Consider the following 20,406-nt stretch of genomic DNA (forward strand, 5'->3'; position numbering starts at 1 on the left):
AACGACCAGACCTCAGCCCCTGCTGTGAGCCTCTCTGCGGCTCCTCTAACTACATAACCCTCTGTTGTGTGTGTGTGTGTGTGTATCAGACATTTATTGTTGAGTTTTACTGCTCCCTCTGCTGGTCATAGATGGTCAAAAACGTTGTTACCATGGTATGTTATGTGATGGCATGGTAGGCTACTTTGACTCGATAGCTAATATGAATGATAACCATATAAATGATATATACATGACTCTCTCTCTCTCTCTCTCTCTCTCTCTCTCTCTCTCTCTCTCTCCTCTCTCTCTCTCTCTCTCTCTCTCTCTCTCTCTCTCTCTCTCTCTCTCTCTCTCTCTCTCTCTCTCTCTCTCTCTCTCTCTCTCTCTCTCTCTCTCTCTCTCTCTCTCTCTCTCTCTCTCTCTCTCTCTCTCTCTCTCTCTCTCTCTCTCTCTCTCTCTCTCTCTCTCTCTCTCTCTCTCTCTCTCTCTCTCTCTCCTCTCTCTCTCTCTCTCTCTCTCTCTCTCTCTCTCTCTCTCTCTCTCTCTCTCTCTCTCTCTCTCTCTCTCTCTCTCTCTCTCTCTCTCTCTCTCTCTCTCTCTCTCTCTCTCTCTCTCTCTCTCTCTCTCTCTCTCTCTCTCTCTCTCTCTCTCTCTCTCTCTCTCTCTCTCTCTCTCTCTCTCTCTCTCTCTCTCTCTCTCTCTCTCTCTCTCTCTCTCTCTCTCTCTCTCTCTCTCTCTCTCTCTCTCTCTCTCTGTGTGTGTGTGTACTTTGATCTGAAAACTATCAATGATCTAACCACGGGGGTTCAGGTTTTGCTCCAGGACCCAGATGCTGATTAGGATTAAATGTCTCTTGAGTTTGGACGGTTTCATGCTTGAGGCAGTGCCGACCACATGTCAACAAACCATGTTTATCCTTGCAGATGAACCCACTCCTCCATTTTTAAAGTATAGTGGTAATAACAGTAAGCCTATTTATTATCCAAGGGCGCACAATACATGGTTACTTGCACTGTGTTATTTGCATTTATTCATTGTTTTTCCTTGCTATCAACCAAAGTGTCACTGGTTGAACCATTACAGTGCTAGATGACTCTGTATCAATGCTGTGGTATGTTTTGATATTCTGTTGCATGTTTGTACCCGTTGAACTCATTTCAGGCCTAAGGTGGAGATGTGTCAGCAATTACAGATCGAACAATTATAGATTGTCGGGGAATTGAGGGGAATGAGGAACTGCAAGAGCAAAAGTATAGGCTAGTATTTTGATAAACCAGTTTGAACTATTTAACTCTTACTTAAAAAAGAAACAAGTGGTTTCCACCCTTTCACGCTTACACAAACACACACACACACACACACACACCACACACACACACACACACACACACACACACACACACACACACACACACACACACACACACACACACACACACACACACACACACACACACATTTACAGTCTATGACAGGATTGCAAGTTAAAGCATGTTTGACAGTCTCACTCATTCAATCTTTGTGGGCGTATATGTGGCTTCAATTATAATTAAAGCCACACATACACACCTACGAGGATTGAATCACTGTAAATATAGTTCTGCCTGTTAAAACACACTCTTCTGAAGCACCCTGTTACAGACAGATGTGATAATGCTTTGTCTTCGTCTCTTCCTTGGTTTCTTTATCTCTCTTGAACACACACACAAAGACACAGTCTCTGTTAATTCCCTGCAACTGATTATTTTGTTTGAATGTAAGTTTGTTAATAGTATTTTACATATCTGATAATTGTTAGAGTTAACAGTTTAGTGTTCATTTCATTGAAGGGTAGGAACTACAGCATAAGTTGTGTCTTTATGCTCTGTTGAAGTCACGTGCAAGGACTTTACCATTTTGATAAAATGATGACCTACAAAAGTTAACCATTCACATTCCACACACCATCGCCGCAATAATTACTCCTTTACTTTTTTTAATACCGTTCAGATGCAATCCAGTCAGACGAAAGTAACCTACAAGTATGTCATTGTGATTTATTGTCCATTTTCTGTAAGCTGTCCAAGGAAAGAGTAAACTCTGCTTTAATTAGTTTTGGAAAACATACAATGTCAACATAAGAGTGTGTTTTGTGCACAAATTTATTGTTTGCTCTCAAAGTACAGCTTAAGATTTTCCGTTTTGAATTTGACTCTAAAAGATACATAACATACAGCCTACTGAATTCTCTAGAGAGAGAGAAAAGAAAAAGAAAAATAATAATTAAAAAATAATACATGACAGAAAAATAAAACACTGTCAGGGATCAAGGAGTGCAAAGGCTAGCCATATTGAGAGGTGTTTTATTAATATTAATATGAATCAAATATAAAAAGGCAATATATGTTGCAAATGTATACAAAAGTAATGAGAGTGAATGAAAAAGAAGAAGAAGAGCAAAGCGGTTTAAACTAGGTTTAAAATACACGCTATTTATTTATTTCAGGCAAAATTGTCATTTTTATTTTAACTTGATTACATCTTAAGCTGTAACCCTGTGAATGTCATTTGTGTGTGAAAGGGCGATGATCACGTGAAAGAAGCTTCATGAAGGCGGGCTCTGATGACGCAAACTGAGCTCGACCAATAGACGTTTCTGTTGTGCGCCCTCTGATTGGTCGATCGACAGAGTGAACTGTGAGCGCGTTTACGTCGCAGAAGTGAGTGTACACGAAGAAGGTGAATGCGCTCGGTGCAAACGTGCACGTTTTTAACCCCTGATCTAACTTGCCACTTGGATTTTGACCCAGATCAGTGCTATGTGCTCACCTCTTCCTCACAGACTCACTTTCAGACCATCTATCGAGTAGCCTTAGCATTGATCGTGGATCGATCAGCGGGGGTTTGTTGGAGGCGAAGCCGCGCTGAGACGCTTTGAGGTCGTATAAAAAGTGGCTAGTCTCACACCCACCCGCATGAGCTCCACACGGACACGGACTTTGACACTAACGTTACAGCCCAGCCCGGTGGATCCCGGAGAGCATGAGCCGAGATGAGCCAGAGAGACACACTGGTGCATCTGTTCGCTGGAGGGTAAGACAGCTTTATTCAACAACACTCTGACACGTAAAGTTAACCTTACACAAACATATCGATTCAAACTAAAATAGAGGCTGCCTTGTAACAATAGTAGTAATACTACTAACAACTAACTAGTTGATTGTTATCATTATAGTTTTATTTAAATTTATACAATTAATGTTATACTGTACATTATTTATATATATAATATATATATATATTATATATATATATATTACTGTTAAATTTATTTTATATAATATTTATATTCTTGTTTTTTGTGAAAATGCTTTGTAAAACAGCCATTGTGTCTAATAAATGACCTTTTCTCGTTTTTGAAAGTTTGTTGTGAAACTTGCGAAGTTTGTTGTTATGAAAGCTTGCCATTTTTTTTATTGTGTGTTGGAGTTTTGCCAAGACTTCCTAATTTCCCCTTTGAGTGTCATGTGTTAAAATTAAGGAAAGTCTGTTCATTTGATATGTATGTGTGGGTTAGTTTATTTTATAAAAAAATAATTACTGTACCATTTGCTGCTGTACCGTCACACCAACCATTTTAGAAAACAAGGGAGTTGTTGTTTGGTTTTGATGGAATTGAGAAGCGATGGAAAATCCGACAGATTGAGAGTTTGAAGATCAATTTAGATTTGTGTCATTAACCAAATGAGTGATTATTTAGTATTTTATTTCATAAACAATCTATTTCTGTTAAGGTAAGCAGGTCACACTTTAGATTAGGGTTCACGAACTCACTATTAACTATGCTTGCCTTAATAAACTCCTAAATACTGCTTATTAATAGTTAGTAAGGTAGTTGTTCATTTTAGGTATTAGGATTAAGGATGAAGAATATGATAATGCAGAATAAGGCATTAATTTGTGCTTTATAAGTAATAATAAACAGCCAATATCTGTTAATATGCATGCTAATAAGTAACAGTGAGAATTAGACCCTAAAACTAATGTGTTACTGTTAATTAAGTTAACTTCTTGGGTTTATTAAGTCAAAATCTTACACAAATGTTTCCAACAACTGAAAAAATGTCATTATTGTCTCTTCACTTAATATTATTCCAAAATGCACTTGAAGCTCAGCTCAATTAAAGCTGTTATCAGATCTTTTTTTTTTAAGGAAACTTGATGAATATTTGAACATAGTTTGATGCAGTATAGTTTACATTAATGTTTTTATTCCATATAATATAAATACATGTACACACTTAATGTACATAAACAGTAAAAGAGGTCTGATTGCCAATAATGTTTGCATTTTTACAGGAAGAATAAATCTGTTGTAACAGAGGAACTGGCCGCTGTCATAATGTCATTCAGGGATGATAGATGCTTTCAAAATGACTTTCAACACCTTCATTTCACCGAGTGAATCCTAGTAGCCTATTAGAGACCAGACTCTCAGCTTGATACTGAATCAGGCAGAAAATCAACAAGTACAAACATGCCTAAATATAAACGATGTGTTGTGGTGTGCAGCAGACTATGAATAATTTAGCACCATCACCTCAAAAGATCTTGAATTCAGCCACACTGATGTTTATATTACTGTCTATATAGAGAGAGAAACCTCAAGATATTTGTGTTCTTAGTATTTAAATTTCCAGACATTCCAGATTGTAAAAAGTAAGAAATTAAAATAGACAGTTTTAATCTTTATTCTGTATTTAATACTTTAATAGCAAGAATGGGTTTTTATAAGTGACAGTTGTAGTTTCGGGGGACTGATCTGTTACGGTAGCTTGTTTTGTTGAACTTACTGGCATGAGGGAATCATCAAGCCTGGCATGGATATTCTCATATAGTGATTGTAGCGTGTGCTATAAATATATCTGTCCTCAGATAAACTGGCACAGAGTTTGAAATAGGACTATTGACTGGCACTCATTAACAGTACATGATGAGCCTGTCAAAGAACTGGCATCTTTTGTTCGCACATACTCATGTTTAACTGTTTTTGCACATGATGGCAATACCATAGTATTTTTAAGTACCTTAAAGTGTCTTGGTATATGAGAATGGCAATCAAAAGTACCATGGTATTATATGATATCTAACATAAATTGCACCTTTGTTTGGTTTATTATTATAAACTGTTCCTTAATAACATTTCTGTAGCTGTAGCTTTAGATTCGTATCACATGTATCAAACCCTCACGTTGATGCCGTTTTTCCATCGGAAAATCCTGATATCAGGTTGTTCCCGGCACATGGCTGTTGGTTTGGGTTACTGTGTTTGCTGACCCACATCTCCCGGCACGAGCGCAATTTTTGGAGACGATTAAGGGCAACTCACCTTTCACATTAGAGTTGAAATTCTATCGCCCTAGTTTTCCTCTAAATCTGTGTTGTGATGTTTGACTGAAGTCACGTGGCTTTTTCAGATAAGAAGTTATTGCATGACTGACCCACAATGTGCGGTCAAGCTTTCAACTGGTATTGATAGAAATTGGACTGTTTTTTCCAACTTGGTTTCTTTTAATTGATTATTATGATTTTCTGTGCAGAAATAAAAAATCAAGTTGTGGTGTCTCTTTTTTTCATTGTATTTCTGTCTTTGACTCTCTGTTTCTCTCAGATGTGGAGGCACAGTAGGTGCGATCCTGACGTGTCCATTAGAAGTGGTGAAGACGAGGCTTCAGTCTTCCTCAGTAACGCTCTGCATCTGCACAGTTAATGGAGCCAGCATGGCACGTGTGGCCCCTCCAGGGCCCCTTCACTGCCTCAGGTACACATGTCAACAAGTTAAACCCTTTTGCACTTTCTTTAGTGCATATACATTTTCTTCTTTAACCCTTAAATGCATGAATGTTTCGCCAATCATTATTACATATTCGGGTCTTTAGCGACCCGGATCTATAACTAACACGGATGCATCTCTACCTGCGCGATAATATAAAACTCTCCTAAAATTATAGGAACAATTACAGAAGAATATATAAAGCATATTTTGTTACCTTTTGGAGATTGGACGGGTTCAGTTTGAGCAGTTTGAGTTATATACCATCACTGTCCTCGTCAGAGCTCATTTCCCTGTACATTTTGCATTTGGCTCATATTCGCAATTTCAATCATATTCTCAAAACTATAATTTTCAACATCTTCAAAATCAATATGTTGATCGCTGACAGCTTCTTCAGCAGATCCACCATTAAGTGACAGTGACTCTAATATTTGATTGCATTCAGTACAAGTAGTAAATCGCTGAGCCAACTCTGCAGTAAATCGCTGAGTTATTTCAAGTTTTGCTGATGATACTTCCTATTCTTTTGTTTTCTGCCTGCAGTAACTATGAGTGAAAAATCTAGGGCTGTAGCTATCGATTATTTTAGTAATCGAGTATTCTACTGATTATTCCATCGATTAATCGAGTAATCGGATAAAAAATTGTGGTAATAAAAATAGATCCAAGTGAACAACAGCCTTTAAAATGACTTAAACACAAATAGGTAACACTTTACAATATGGTTCATTAGTTAACATTAGTTAACTACCTTAGTTAACATAGGCCTACTAAGAATGAAAAATACTTCTACAGCATTTATTAATCTTAGTTCATGTTAATTTCAGCATTTACTAATACATTATTAAAATTAAAGGTTGTATTTGTTAACATTAATGTAGTGAACTAACATGAACAAGCAATGAACAGCTGTATTTGTATGAACAAATGTTACAGTTGGAAATGTAGCTATTGTTCATTGTTAGTTCATGTTGGTTAATACATTAACTAATGAGCCTTATTGTAAAGTGTTAACCAAATATATAATAACAAGCAATAATTATTGGTTCAAATAAAGTATCAAAATAATCATATGGGTTTTATTGAACAACACTAAAAATACAGCATGTAAAATATATGATAACTAATAAACATTACATTTAATTCAAATGTCAACTTAATCTTTCATATTTGGTCACTTCTGGACGATAGAAATGCAACAGTCGCTGTAATTTTTTAAACAAGAACATGTGCATGTCAAAACATGCAAGCTCAGTGCAAGGGTTAAACTTTTATTTTGAAATTGCGATGAACAACAATTCGCATATGAGAATATATGCGAATGTATTTCTGAATATATTCAGAAACATACTTATGTGGTCTCCTGTTTTGACGTAGATTTATAAATGAGCTGCGTTTCGAATCTTGTGAAACGGCGCACACTGCGTGCAGATGAACGATATAAGCCACACAAACTCACTGCACGCAGAGATGGAGTTTGAGAAACCCGAGATTCTCCACGCATAAATTATGACATTGCAACTATGAAACACGCGTCCGATGTTTTGCGTTCCCAAATGCACATTATTGGAAAAAACCTAAACAAACAGCACATGCAGAGACTGAGTGTGTGTGGAGCAGCATTTACTGTGAACGGAGCTGAGGTACTTTAACACAATCTGCACGCATGTAAATAATTAAAGCGTCGTGCTTCTCTGTGGGAGAAAAAAAAAAACAGCGCATATATTTTTTTAACTGAATCAAAGCCAGTTAAACTGATTTATTTAACTGATTTCACAATATTATGATTGTAAATATACCGCGTAGCCTTAGAAAACGGTGTAATAATGCAGTTCATGGATTCTCGTCTGTGGAACGCGCCACTTCCGGTATTTTGCCGGTTACTCGACACGGGTAAATTGCAATCGAGGATTTTTAAAAATCGAGTACTCGACTTTAATCGAGGAATCGTTACAGCCCTAGAAAAATCACTTCATCAGTACCATCTTGTAGAATAAAGGTGAATTGCACTTATTCAGTCATCAAAGATTCAATTATTGTTGTGCAGAAAAAAATATACTTACACTGTTACACACCGTGGGTTGTTAGCGACCCAATGCCCAAAAAATTAATGAGATACATAATTTTTGTATTATTATTAATAATATTTTTTTTGTTATATTGTTTATACTGAATTGATTGAGGAATTTGATGTCTAAATTAAAAAAAATGAATGAGGAGGAGGGTAGTGAAGGATATCCCGGGTCACTAAAGACCCGAGGTATGAGTTTAAAGGGTTAATTCTACACACTAACAAAATATAATTATTTTTCTTGTCCGTGCGACACTGCCTGTCAAACATGTTTTTGAAGCGCTGATCATTGTAGCTAATCACAGACATATCCGATGAGTGCGTGGATGGGCAATCAGAGGTGTTTACGATTTCGCTCAACAGTGCTCAAAGCGTCACATTTTTCTTGGCATTGAAGTCGGTACTTTTGACAACACTACAGTGGAGTGCCATACTGTGGTATATTATTCAGTAGCACCAGGGTATGTATATTTAATTCCACATTTGTCCATAACATATCAGATATATGTGTGTCTATGCTGTTTTAGCTTGGTAAAGTAAAATGTTTACTCATCTGATTTAACATGGCGGTTTTAGTTCGGGAAACAGGCAACGCCCTGTACTGGAATAGTGCGAATGTTACATCTGCGTTGTGGAAACGTTGAGTCTGCGTCGCATTAGCTCAGTGTTTTGCAAACATTTGCTCTATGGTTTGTGGGCCTAAAACCGAGTGCCAGAGGAGACGCCCCCTTTCTGTTGTCTCTTTTCCAAAAATGTGGTCATATTTCTTCACTTCACTAGTAAATGTGACTAAATAAGGTCAGAAGACGAGACAAAATCGGGATCATTGGTTTGGCATTTAGGAATTTGTTTATTTTAGTTCTGTCATCATGGTCAGTTCCATGTATGAAACATATAAGTATATACATTACCCAGGCAGAACTACAGTTTGCACACACAGTGCATATTGCATAAAGTCTATAATCCCCTCTCTTTGCCTCTTTTCTTTCTGTTTTCTTAATAATGAAACTGTTCACAGTGGTTTTCACTCCCCCTTACCCAACCAATCGCTGCCCTCACACTAAAACGCTGCGTCCTGGTGCTTGGCTCTCGGATGAAGAGTGTGTGTGTGTGTGTCTGACTGACTGCTTCTGAGAACAGGGCCCTTGTCCTCTCTGTTTAACTTGGGTTATACATCACAGAGAGATACTAAAATAGTAAACACAAAGACATGCAGAGATACTTTGGTCTCGTTTATTAAAGTAATACATTGAGTAAATGATTCTGACATGTTGGCATCTGTCTATTTTGGCTTTTTGACACCTGAAATTGCATCAAATTACTGTAGACTTTGATTGGACGCATGGCCTTCGAATGAAAGCATTGATAATAGTCTAAGCTAAGTCTTTTTATTTCGCTATCCCATCTATGCCCAATTACAATCACTTACATGGGTATTTGCATTTTATTATTTCCTTAGCGTTCACTGTTTCCTTACAGTGCTCATTGTAAACAAAGTTAGTCTGGAGCCCTGCTGTCTGGATACAATGTTGTTGTTTTTTTTTTTTATTATTATAATCTTTAAATGAAAAAGAACAAAATATTGTGTTATTATTTTTGCATGATAATTTGGTTATCAATTTGTTTGAAATACTTATGAAAATATCACAATGAATGTCACATTGAAAAAAATATCAAATGTTCTTAAAATGGGATTCATTTACAATATAATGCTTTCTTTTGATTTTGGAGTAAAATATGAAACATATATTCCACCTCAGCCCCCAGACATTTCTCAGGAACCACATTACATGTTTTTACTAATACCAGACTGTGTTTATAGTGTTCATAAAGCCTTTCAGTACAAAAGTGTAATTCTGGTATGTTTGTCTTGTGCTTCTTTTGATGTGTTTCACTCTCTCTCTGTCTCAGATTAATTCTTGAGAAGGAAGGGCCTCGTTCTTTATTTCGAGGCCTGGGACCCAATCTAATCGGAGTGGCTCCTTCACGGTAAGTGTTTGTTTATTCATACAGTTAAACACCTCCATGTCAGTGCCATGAGTGTATGTACAGTAAGAGTATGTAATCCTGAACTCTGCATAATGAAAACACAGTCATTTTAATATGCAGTGACTGATGCAATCCCTGCTCAACCGGTAAAGCTGCAAATTTGCAGGGCTTGTAATACACACTGATACAGCGATCAGTTTTGGGCAATTTTACAGGTCAAGTACACCATGTTCATATCAACCTGGCAGGGTGCAAATTACAGGGTGTCTAAATCCCAATTAAAGGGATAGTTCACACAAAGTGCTGTCATTCATCATGTTCTGTATGACTTTTCTTTTGTAGAACACAAAATATATTTTGAAGAATGATTTGTGTTCCACAGAAGAAAGTCAGTTTTGGGTGAACTGTCTCTTTAAGGCTCGAAAAGTGCATACTAAATCCATTGTAATTCTAAACAAACAGTGCAGTTTTTAATGTACTGAACAATACAACTGAAATTATCATCAACATAAAGATAACATGCATGTGTTTTCCAGGCCATTAAACAGGCCATTAAACATCAGTTAACACTTGTCGATTAAGCCAGGCCCTGCACTTTTTCGCCACTCCAGCATTTTCGAGGTTTTCTGGAACAATGAAGCCTATAAACAGATCCAAACGTGCCTTCAGCCAAGGTGTAACAACCCACAAACTGCTCTAAGAAGAACAGCACAGCTTAAAGAGCAATTAAATAAATGAGCGGACATGATAAATGGTGGTTTCAACATTTAGCATCTGTTTGAACAGATGTTTGACGTGCATACGTTCAGGATAAAGCGTTTATCCAATGAGGCACGCGTGACAAATCTGTGACTACTGATGCTGGGCCTGTTACTTAACGTTATGTAAACGTGTGTGTTAAGTGGACAGGAAGGTGAGATTGAACTTGAGATTAGTTGCAGAGCGTGTGGAGAGTGTTTAATGTTGGAGTGGTCACCATGCTTCAGTTAACAGCTTCAGGAACTGCATGTGCACATTTGGGATTACATGTGGGGGTTTGCGAGGAACAGATTGTCTCTGTGAGCTGCTTACGCAGGCATCATTGTCGCACAATGGGTGTTTTCAGAAAGGTGGGTATATGCTGCATTAGTGTTGTCAAAAATATTGATATTTGGATATGTATCGATACTGAAATATCTGAAACTCTCCCATGACTCTTTTTCGGCAGTATATCGATACAGCGATAACAGCTGAACAGAATAGTGTTTATATTGTGCATAATTTTAGACATTCCCGCAGGTTTCGCGCTCCCACCAAAAGCTTGCGCACCACTGATCTATATAAGTGGCGCTCTCAAACAGCTTGCGAATACCAAATTTAGTTGTTTTTTTGTGGCTTATTGCGCTTAAACAGTTTAATACATACAGAATTATGTCAAAATGCCAATCATGCCGAGTATTCAGATAAATATAGTCAGTTTTGAAACGTAAATAGTTCAGAGGAACGCGTGTTGTGTAACAGTATATTGGATCTGTGCATAAACTCTTAAAGCTACACTGTGTGAGTTTTACCCCCATCTAGCAGTGAAATTGTATATGACTACCCAGTGAATATTAGTTTCTGTTCCTCTCAATTCCGAGGGCGTTTTAACTCCTACGGTGGCCGTATTATTCCAAGATTAACATGGCTTCCAGTTATCGACTTCGTCCATGACAATAATAAACAATATGTCTAAAATGAATAAAACTACAGGACAGATGTCAGGAGGTAAACGTCACCCTTGGAATCGGCTATCCCAGCATAATCAGATTAGGCTAACGTTACAATGTGTACAAAGTAAAAGCAATTAAAAATAACTAAAATTTACAGTGTCCTTTTTTTATATAGCTCAAAAAATTGCGCCTTTAAAACTATTCATCACCCGTGATCCGTCGCAGCACAGATTTATGTTACAAGGTAAACAATACTTTTTCACTATTGATGCGAGGATGAAGTTATACTAGAGGTCGTTCTGGCGTTATGCACAACCATGCTATGGTTAGACAAGCAACTATAAAACTTCGAATTTACACAAATTAATTACAACAGGCTGAATTACCTGTCGAGAAGAAAGCAGGCAACCTCGGCGTCCGTTTTAAAATCTTTTCTCCTCATGAGCTCTTCCCATCTGGGAAAAGTTACTCCAATATTGACTGTGGTCTTGCTTATTTGTCTGTCGCGTAGGGGTGTGACGGTTAGTATATAACCGTGAGACCGACGGTTATAGTTGAACACCGTCATTAGAACCGCCAAAACCGTGTTATTAAAATATTTTTTACAAACATTTTTTATCATAGAGAATGTTTAAAAACTAATTAAAAACAATTGTTAACAGTCTGTGTTATTAATGGTCTACGTCGTTTGCAACTGTATTTGATTCTTTGCCAAGTACCCCCTGACCGACCGCCAATCATTTGAGATAGAAATAAAAGCTATGATATAGTGATGTGCCATCATTATGAGATTTATTAAACAAATGAAAAACATTTGCAATAATAAACATTAGCAATAAACATTTACAATAATAAACAACGTATCATTATCGATAACTGATCGTGCAGTTTAATTACCCCTTGACTGGCCCCAAACATGTTTGATAAAAGAAACATATACAGTGTGTATATAGCCTATATGATGTGTTACATTTTAGCTCAAAAACAATTGTAATAAAAGAGAGGATCATAAGATGCGCAATATATCGGGAGACATGGTTTTTACCACTTAATCAAGTTTTGTTTTGTAAATCGTCAGACATGATTTTTACCACTTCATTAAGTTTTGCTTTGTAGAAAGCCTTTCTTTAAAGCGAATTTCGTTTTGTACAAATTGTATCTTCATTTTAATAAATGTTTCATCAACCAATTGCATGTATTTAATAAATAAAAAGCAAATATAGCAGACAATAAATAACCGTGACATGGAGGCGCGCGAAGCGCCACGTTCACTTGCATTGCATTGTAAACTAGAGCGCATCTCATAGTAAATGAATGAAACTCAGCTGGGCCTATGCCTCATACATTAGCATTAAATAGCTTTGCTGCATCCTTTCTAGAACAGACAAGGGCTTTCTTGTGGCTCGCATCAGCAAAGCATTGCATCGTCCATAGACCGGCTTTGAAATTTGGTCAAAAAACGTTGGTGCGGATGATGAGTTTTGTGATGCGGTTGCGGATAAAATAATACCCCATCCGCGTATCTCTATCGATAACAACATTGATCACTACACAAATATTTATTTTGTTTTATTTTAATTTAGGCGATCATGTAGTTAATCAGTGTCTGCTCCCCCCGCGACGACTACGACGGTTATGTTACGAACCGTCACATTTGACTCACGTCATAACCGTCATCACCAATTCTGAAACCGGCACACCCCTACTGTCGCGTTGACTTTTTAATTCTCTCTTTCAAATGTGAGTACGCACGCACACACACACACACACACACACACACCACACTATCTTTCAAATCTGCCGGTGTTGTGCCGAATTTTGACCCCCTGCCAAATTATTACCCCCCTCGTTGAAGTCAGTACCGATTGCCTAATCCTAACCCCACCCCTAATCCTAACCCCTCCCCCACAACTAATCCTAAACCTACCAATACTAGGGGGGTAATAATTTGGCAGGAGTCAAAATTCGGCACGACACCGGCACTCGCGAGTAATCTCCCCCTCGCATTCGTCTCTGTGTCACTGAGTGAAAAACGCAAAAGGCGAAGCTTGAATTTACAGGCATGTCCCTCTTTGGCTAATGTAGTTTCAAGATGGAGGGGCAACATGGCGACCGGCATTCGAACCCCTCACCCGTATGTACTTTCAATGGCAGATTATAAACTTAAGAGAATACTTTATTACTTGAAAGAAGTAAATATACATTAATGAGCACATATATTTTTGAAAGAACTAAGTGTTTTTTGCTAAGAATCAACTAAAAAAGTTACACAGTGTAGCTTTAAAGTAACAGCAGCCTAATAAACCTTCTGCTGCTCTTGGCTGAATAACTTTTGTAACTTTAATTGTAAAAATTAATCTGTATTTAATTTTTACAATGAAAAATATCCAGTGTTATTTTACATTTTATTACTTTCATTTCTGGTATTGTAAATAGTATCGAATATCACTGTTTTTTAAAGGTATCGTATCAAAGTAGGAAATTCCAGTATCGTGAAAACCATGTTGCATTAAACGATTTGGCAGCATTGCATATATCGCTTTGAAAAATCAAGCTTTGCTTTAGTAGTTGTGTTTGGAACATGGTAAATGCTTTATAGCTGGACTAAGCTGGAAATGAGCTGGTGATTTATTGGTTGTCCAGCCAGCTTGTTTCAAAACATGCCTTAAACTATTACGAGGATGGTTTGTTGCAGACAATGACTGACTTAGGCCAGTTAGTCAATAACATCCAGTAACATCTTAAGCCAACCTAAATGGTTTGCTCGTCTTAGCTGGTTCAGTTAGTCTCCCAGTGGTCAAGATGATGTTAATCAGATTTCTGTAACTTATTGGAAAAAGTTTATTGAACAATAACATACTGTCCAATGTTTTCTCCGAACAATGTGCAAATTCAAGACTATGAGAAGAAATATAAACGTATAAATTTAAACTATGCTATACGTTGTGCAATAAGAATGATGGTGCATTATAAGATTTGACTGCATTTCATTTATTCTTTTGAAAAATCAAGCATGGCTTTGGTAGTTGTGTTTATAACACAGTAGATTGTTTCTAGCTATTCTAAGCTGGAAATAAGCTGGTTACCAAACAGCTTGTTCCAACAAGTATGAGGTTGTTTTGCTGCAGATAATGACCGGTTTGGACCAGATTATGACCAGCTTCCCTGCTGCAAAGAACATCTTAAAACAGCCAGAATGGTTTGCTTGTCTTAGCTGGTTTAGTTAGTCTCCCTGTCTGGCCAGGTGGTATTCAGCTGGTTTATTTGGTTGTCAACCAAGTGGCCAAAACCAGTCTGACCAGTCTTGTTTTTGTGTAGGTTAGGTTGTGTGTTATTACTCATTTGTGTCCTGTCCTGCTGTGTTTTCAGGGCCATCTACTTCGCAGCCTATTCCAGCACAAAGGAGAGACTGAACTGTGTGTTTGAGCCAGACTCCACGCAGGTGCACATGACGTCTGCTGGGATCGCAGGTAACTTCCATTATATTTTGACCATGTAATTCAACTACGTCCCTGTTCCTGATGGGCTCAGAATAGGGAACGCTTAACACTTTAACCCATTTGATGCTTAATCGCACGTGTAGATGCGTCTAGCAGATTTGAATTGCAACTTTTCTCTTATGTTTCATGCTTTATCTCTAAGTATCATGCCAGTAAATGTCACAGATCCGGCAGATGGCCAGAAGAGAGCGTGTGTGTTGTCTCTTCTCACCTGTCACCTGGACTTTTGTCAAGGAGGATTTAGATTACTCTGAGCACATATGCTAGAGTTTTCTTACACCTTTAACGCACGTTTCACACATACTCCGTTTGCAGTGCGTATGTGGTGCAGGAGCAGCACGCGCTATAGTGCTATATGCTGCGTTTGCAGTGCGTAACTGATCCGCGGCTGTACCACAAACACACACTTACTATTTTTATTTCAAATCCAGAAGTTATGCAGTAACTTTTATTAAAAAAAAGTTTTGTCAGCATTGCGATTCTCTTTGTACACATATACACTCTTTAATGGACGTATGCACGTTTAAACACAATTTAAACAACGTAGGCCTATTATTCCATGCATTACTCCTACTTGTATTTAGTAGATCAAGTAGATAAAATCACAAATATTTTAAATTAAAACTTAAAATTGACAAGAACAGCCAACTCTCATGCCTTTTCTTTTGCATTTAAATTTTAATACAATAAATCTTGCATGTCACAAAGAACTTGTTTTTCCACCTCCACGAATGAGACGAGTGTTGTTCATTATGTCGCCTTGTTGAGGTAAATTGTAGTTTTCCTTGCTTTACCCCGTTCTTAAAGTAAAAAGATGACTGTGAAAAAAAAAAAAGTATTTAATTAAATGCATTTATGGTGAGATTACTACATTTTATTTAATTAAATGCATTTATGATGAAATTACTACATTTTCATGTCAATTTGTGTTAAATTTGACAACGAAACATGCTCTGTCACTTTAATTCAGCGTTTGCAGCACAGCAAAAATAGACTCGGTGCGGAAACGATCTCTGCACTGCTGTATAGGTACCGCAACTGGAACGGATCGACGGACTGCAACCGCGTGCAGTGTGAAAGCTCTAACCTGTTAACATGGGTACGGAAGAAAATACGCACCGCATACCCACTGCAAACGGAGTATGTGTGAAACCGATGTAAGGCCCTTTCACACCGAGCATGATGTAATAAAGCTAAGCGAATTGCTGACGAACGGAGCTTTCACACTGAACGCAAAACAATTGATTGCCTTCGGCTAATTCACTCCTGCACAATAGGTGGCGCTGTCCGACAATACATTTTTCCTCCTGTTTGTATCTCGTAGGTTTTCCCATTTGGCTTTAACATCATCCTCTGTTCAACATACAACAGTAAATTAAGATAAATAAAGTTTGGTACAAAACAGAAACTATCATTTTCATCTTTCAAATTTCACCTTAATCTTTCCAGGGTTCACGGCAATAACGGCAACAAACCCAATTTGGTTGATTAAGACACGTCTACAACTGGATGCCAGGTAAATGCCAACAGATATGTGGAAGTGAGTTGGAAGTAGATTGTTTGATTAATATCCTTAGTGACTGATTTCTTAGTCCAAGATAATGGTTTTAACATGAACTAGTGCTTGATCCCATTGTTCTTCACTCAATAAAGCATGTGTTATTCTGCACAGGAACCGTGGGGAGCGTCGTATGAATGCGTTTGAGTGTGTGCGGCGCGTATATCAGACGGACGGCCTACGTGGGTTTTACCGCGGCATGTCTGCATCCTACGCGGGAATCTCAGAGACTGTGATCCACTTTGTGATCTATGAAAGCATCAAACGGCGTCTTTTAGAGGCTAAAGCAGCGACACACATGGATGAGCATGAGGACACAGCCAAGGACGCTTCTGACTTTGTGGGCATGATGCTGGCAGCCGCAACCTCCAAGACCTGCGCCACATCGATAGCCTATCCACACGGTGAGCATGTCAAGCTGCATGTGTATTTTCCCATCAGAGCACTGTATGATTTTAAAGGGGACCTATTATGCAAAATTCACTTTTATAAGGTGTTTGAACATGTGTCCACAGTGTGTGTAAACAACCAGCATATAATGATAAAATCCATTCACTCCTTTTTTTTTATAATCCCCATAAATCATAAACAGTCTCTCCAAACGAGCGCTTCCAGATTTATGTAAGAATAAGCCCCGCCCACAACTGGTGACGATCTGCCCTATTAGCATAGGTCCCGCCCTGAGTGAGCCATTTCTGTTTCCTCGCTGTAGCCGCTGGAGATATACAATGTCTGTGCCAAAAAACATTACAAATGTTCTGTTATTGGATGTACCAGCAAACATAAGAGTCTCCATAGACTCCCTGCATCTGAGCCACTGAGGACACTGTGGTTGAATTTCATTTATGAAGGAAATGTGCTGAAGAAAGTCGTTAAAGTGTGATATATTTGCGAAAATCATTTTTCGTCGGACTGCTTCACAAATGAGGGTCAGTTCAACGCTGGATTTGCACAAAAGTTGTTTCTAAAAGATTTTTAGATTAACATGACTGTACATGCTAGTCGATGAGTTGAATCAACTTAACTCCACAACTACATACATTTATCCACTGACTAACCATTCAGAAACGTCCAGTTGCATTCTAAAAGTTGCAACTTCTTCCTGAGTCTCTCCATCAGTTTCCGACTCCGGTTTGAACATGTAAAGCTGAACAACATTACTGACAGTTTCTGACATTTTGGCTGCGTGAGATTCTCCAGTTTTATTATTCCCGGAGTATCTGAAACACAAGCTATATAGGCTCCGCCCTCTTCTGGAAAGGGGGCGGGGAGCAGCAGTTAATTTACATTTAAAGGGACACACAAAAAAAGTATGTTTTTGCTCACACCCAAATAGGGGCAAATTTGGCAAGCTATAATAAATGATGTTGGGTATTTTAAGCTGATATTTCAGACATTCTGGGGACACCAGAGACTTCATTCACAACCTATTTTACCTCATTAATGTGACGCATACTTCTGTTCAAACGTTTTTTAAAGAGGAATTAACACTTTTATTCAGCAAGGATCCATTAAATTGATCAAAAGTGACCGTAAACACATTTATAATTTTAGGAAAAAAACTATTGCTGTTCTTTTGAACTTTCTATTCATCAAAGAATCCTGGAAAACATGGATCTCAGTTTCCACAAATATATTAAGCAGCACAACTGTTTTCAACATTGATAATAATAAGAAATGTTTATTGAGCAGCAAATCATCATATTAGAATGATTTCTGAAGGATCATGTGACACTGGCGTAATTCAGCGTAGCATCACAAGAATAAACTACATATTAAAGTATATTTAAATGGAAAACAGTTATTTTAAATGGTAGTAATATTTAACATTATTTGTGTTTTTAATGTATTTTTAATCAAATAAATGCAGCCTTGGTGAGCAGAAGAGACTTCTTTCAAAAACATTTTGAAAAATATTACCAGCCCCCAACTCTTGAATGGTATATATAAAGTAAAACAAAAAGACTTCATGCTGTGCACATGGTTTGAAACCAATTCTGAGTAGTTTTGTTTCTCTCTGTTCGGTTCTGCAGAGGTCATCCGTACGCGGCTAAGGGAAGAGGGAAACAAGTACCGCGCGTTCTTCCAGAGTCTCAACCTAGTGATCAGAGAGGAAAGCTATCGAGCTCTTTACCGAGGACTCACCACACACCTGGTCCGACAGATCCCCAACACGGCCATCATGATGTGCACCTACGAGTTCGTCGTCTACCTGCTCGATGGCTAACCTTCGACCCGAGGTGCCTCGTGGACAGAACGTTATGTGGTTTTATTCACCTTGTCAAATGGTGTGTGTTCTGGGAGGAAGGTGTTAGGAGAAACAGGGTAATGACTGAAAAGGTGGTGTCTAGAAAGAAGCTTTTCCTTCCCTTTCCCTCTTTTAATGTTCTTTAAAATGATGCTGCTGCTAAAAAGCCTTGACATACCTGACTAAAGATGGCAGTGTGTTACGTTGACATCAGCACCAGTTCACCTTTAACCCCGTCAGAGTTTGGCTTTCCATCTCAAACAGCACTTCACGTCAGATTGATCTTGAATGTGGTTTTAGCAGTTTGGTTCTGTTAGAGAAGGTCATTGAGGGTTTTGTCCGCCACTTTGTTGTACTATGATGGTGATCAAAGCTTCAAGGGATTTTATCAAGCATTGAGCTGGAAAGATATCGAAGAGGATCCAAACAGAGGCTCACTTCCTGTCTGGAAACAGCCAATCGGGTTGCTCTTACACCATGCAGTGCAAAAGCAGGAAGATCCTACATAGAATCACATACCTGACACTATGCGCACACATGTACGTGGACCTGCAAAAGAAAAAAAAAATGTCTGAGAGTGTTTTGTCGTTTTGACACTGTACAGGTGAGTGTGTGCTAGTCTCAGTGTCATATTTGTGTGTTTATACAGGTTATCGTGTGTTTGCTTCCCATGTTTGACTTTAACACAGGAATGTAACAATCATTGCAGCCAAAGTAGGTTGTTAGCACAAAAAAAATCTTTAATAAATATATGTACTCAGCAGAAAAATTACTAAAGAAAGGAGGAATAATTATTTACATTTGTAAAAAAGAATGAAGTATTATGCAAAAAAAAAAAAAAAAGGCACTGCACTGTAACACAAAATAAGTTTATTTTTTGGTGGACATGTTGTGCCGCCATCCCAAGCGCACACACACACACACACAGAGCACAAAACAAGAGAGTTTGTGGCTGCTCATGTTGAAAAAGAAAACATTTGCATTTTTTGCCTTGTTTTGCCGTAAAGATTCCTAGAAATCCTTTGAACAAGATCCATTAACTCGAAAAGCAGAATTGCATTCGATTTTTTAGACTTTTTCAGACAATATTGAATTTATTATTATTGTATTCATATTTAATAATGATAGGCAAAAACTTAATTTATTTGAGATTTATTCTTGACAACAAAAAAAAAGATATTTTCCACAATGAGTTGAGACAAAAACAATTCAGTGTATATTATATTTACTGAAAATGTCTTTTGTTTCATAATTTCAAGTGAATTGATCTTGTTTTAAGTGTGTTTTAGATCTTTTTTCAGGAAAACAAAACAAAATGTTTTTGCTGTGTGGACAAAGGGAAAACACATTAAAATAAAGTCAAGCTGTCAAAACTCATGTTTTCTCTTTATGATGCAGTTTTGTATCTCTTTTATGCCTTTATGATTCCAGTGTTTGATTTTTTTTTTTTATTATTATTATTTTTTCTTCAGTGTTTCGTTGTCGTTTACAGTCAATTTGGTGTGAAAGGTGAAATTGCCTGCTCTGTTGTCACTGTTCATTATTAATATTC

The 20,406-nt window shown here is 37.7% G+C and overlaps 1 protein-coding gene across 1 annotated transcript; it reads left to right on the forward strand.

The window, feature by feature from the left end:
- The first annotated feature begins 2,660 nt into the window (after positions 1 to 2,660).
- Positions 2,661 to 20,231, forward strand: slc25a36b (solute carrier family 25 member 36b). Its single transcript, XM_081370759.1, has 7 exons — positions 2,661 to 3,054; positions 5,633 to 5,782; positions 9,780 to 9,857; positions 14,918 to 15,018; positions 16,498 to 16,564; positions 16,721 to 17,010; positions 18,640 to 20,231. The coding sequence occupies exons 1-7, from the start codon at positions 3,014 to 3,016 to the stop codon at positions 18,831 to 18,833; spliced, it is 921 nt and encodes a 306-aa protein (XP_081226885.1). The 5' UTR covers positions 2,661 to 3,013; the 3' UTR covers positions 18,834 to 20,231.
- The last annotated feature ends 175 nt before the right edge of the window (positions 20,232 to 20,406 follow it).

The sequence above is a fragment of the Scardinius erythrophthalmus genome (assembly GCF_964197995.2).
Source record: "Scardinius erythrophthalmus genome assembly, chromosome: 7".
NCBI lineage: Eukaryota > Metazoa > Chordata > Actinopteri > Cypriniformes > Leuciscidae > Scardinius > Scardinius erythrophthalmus.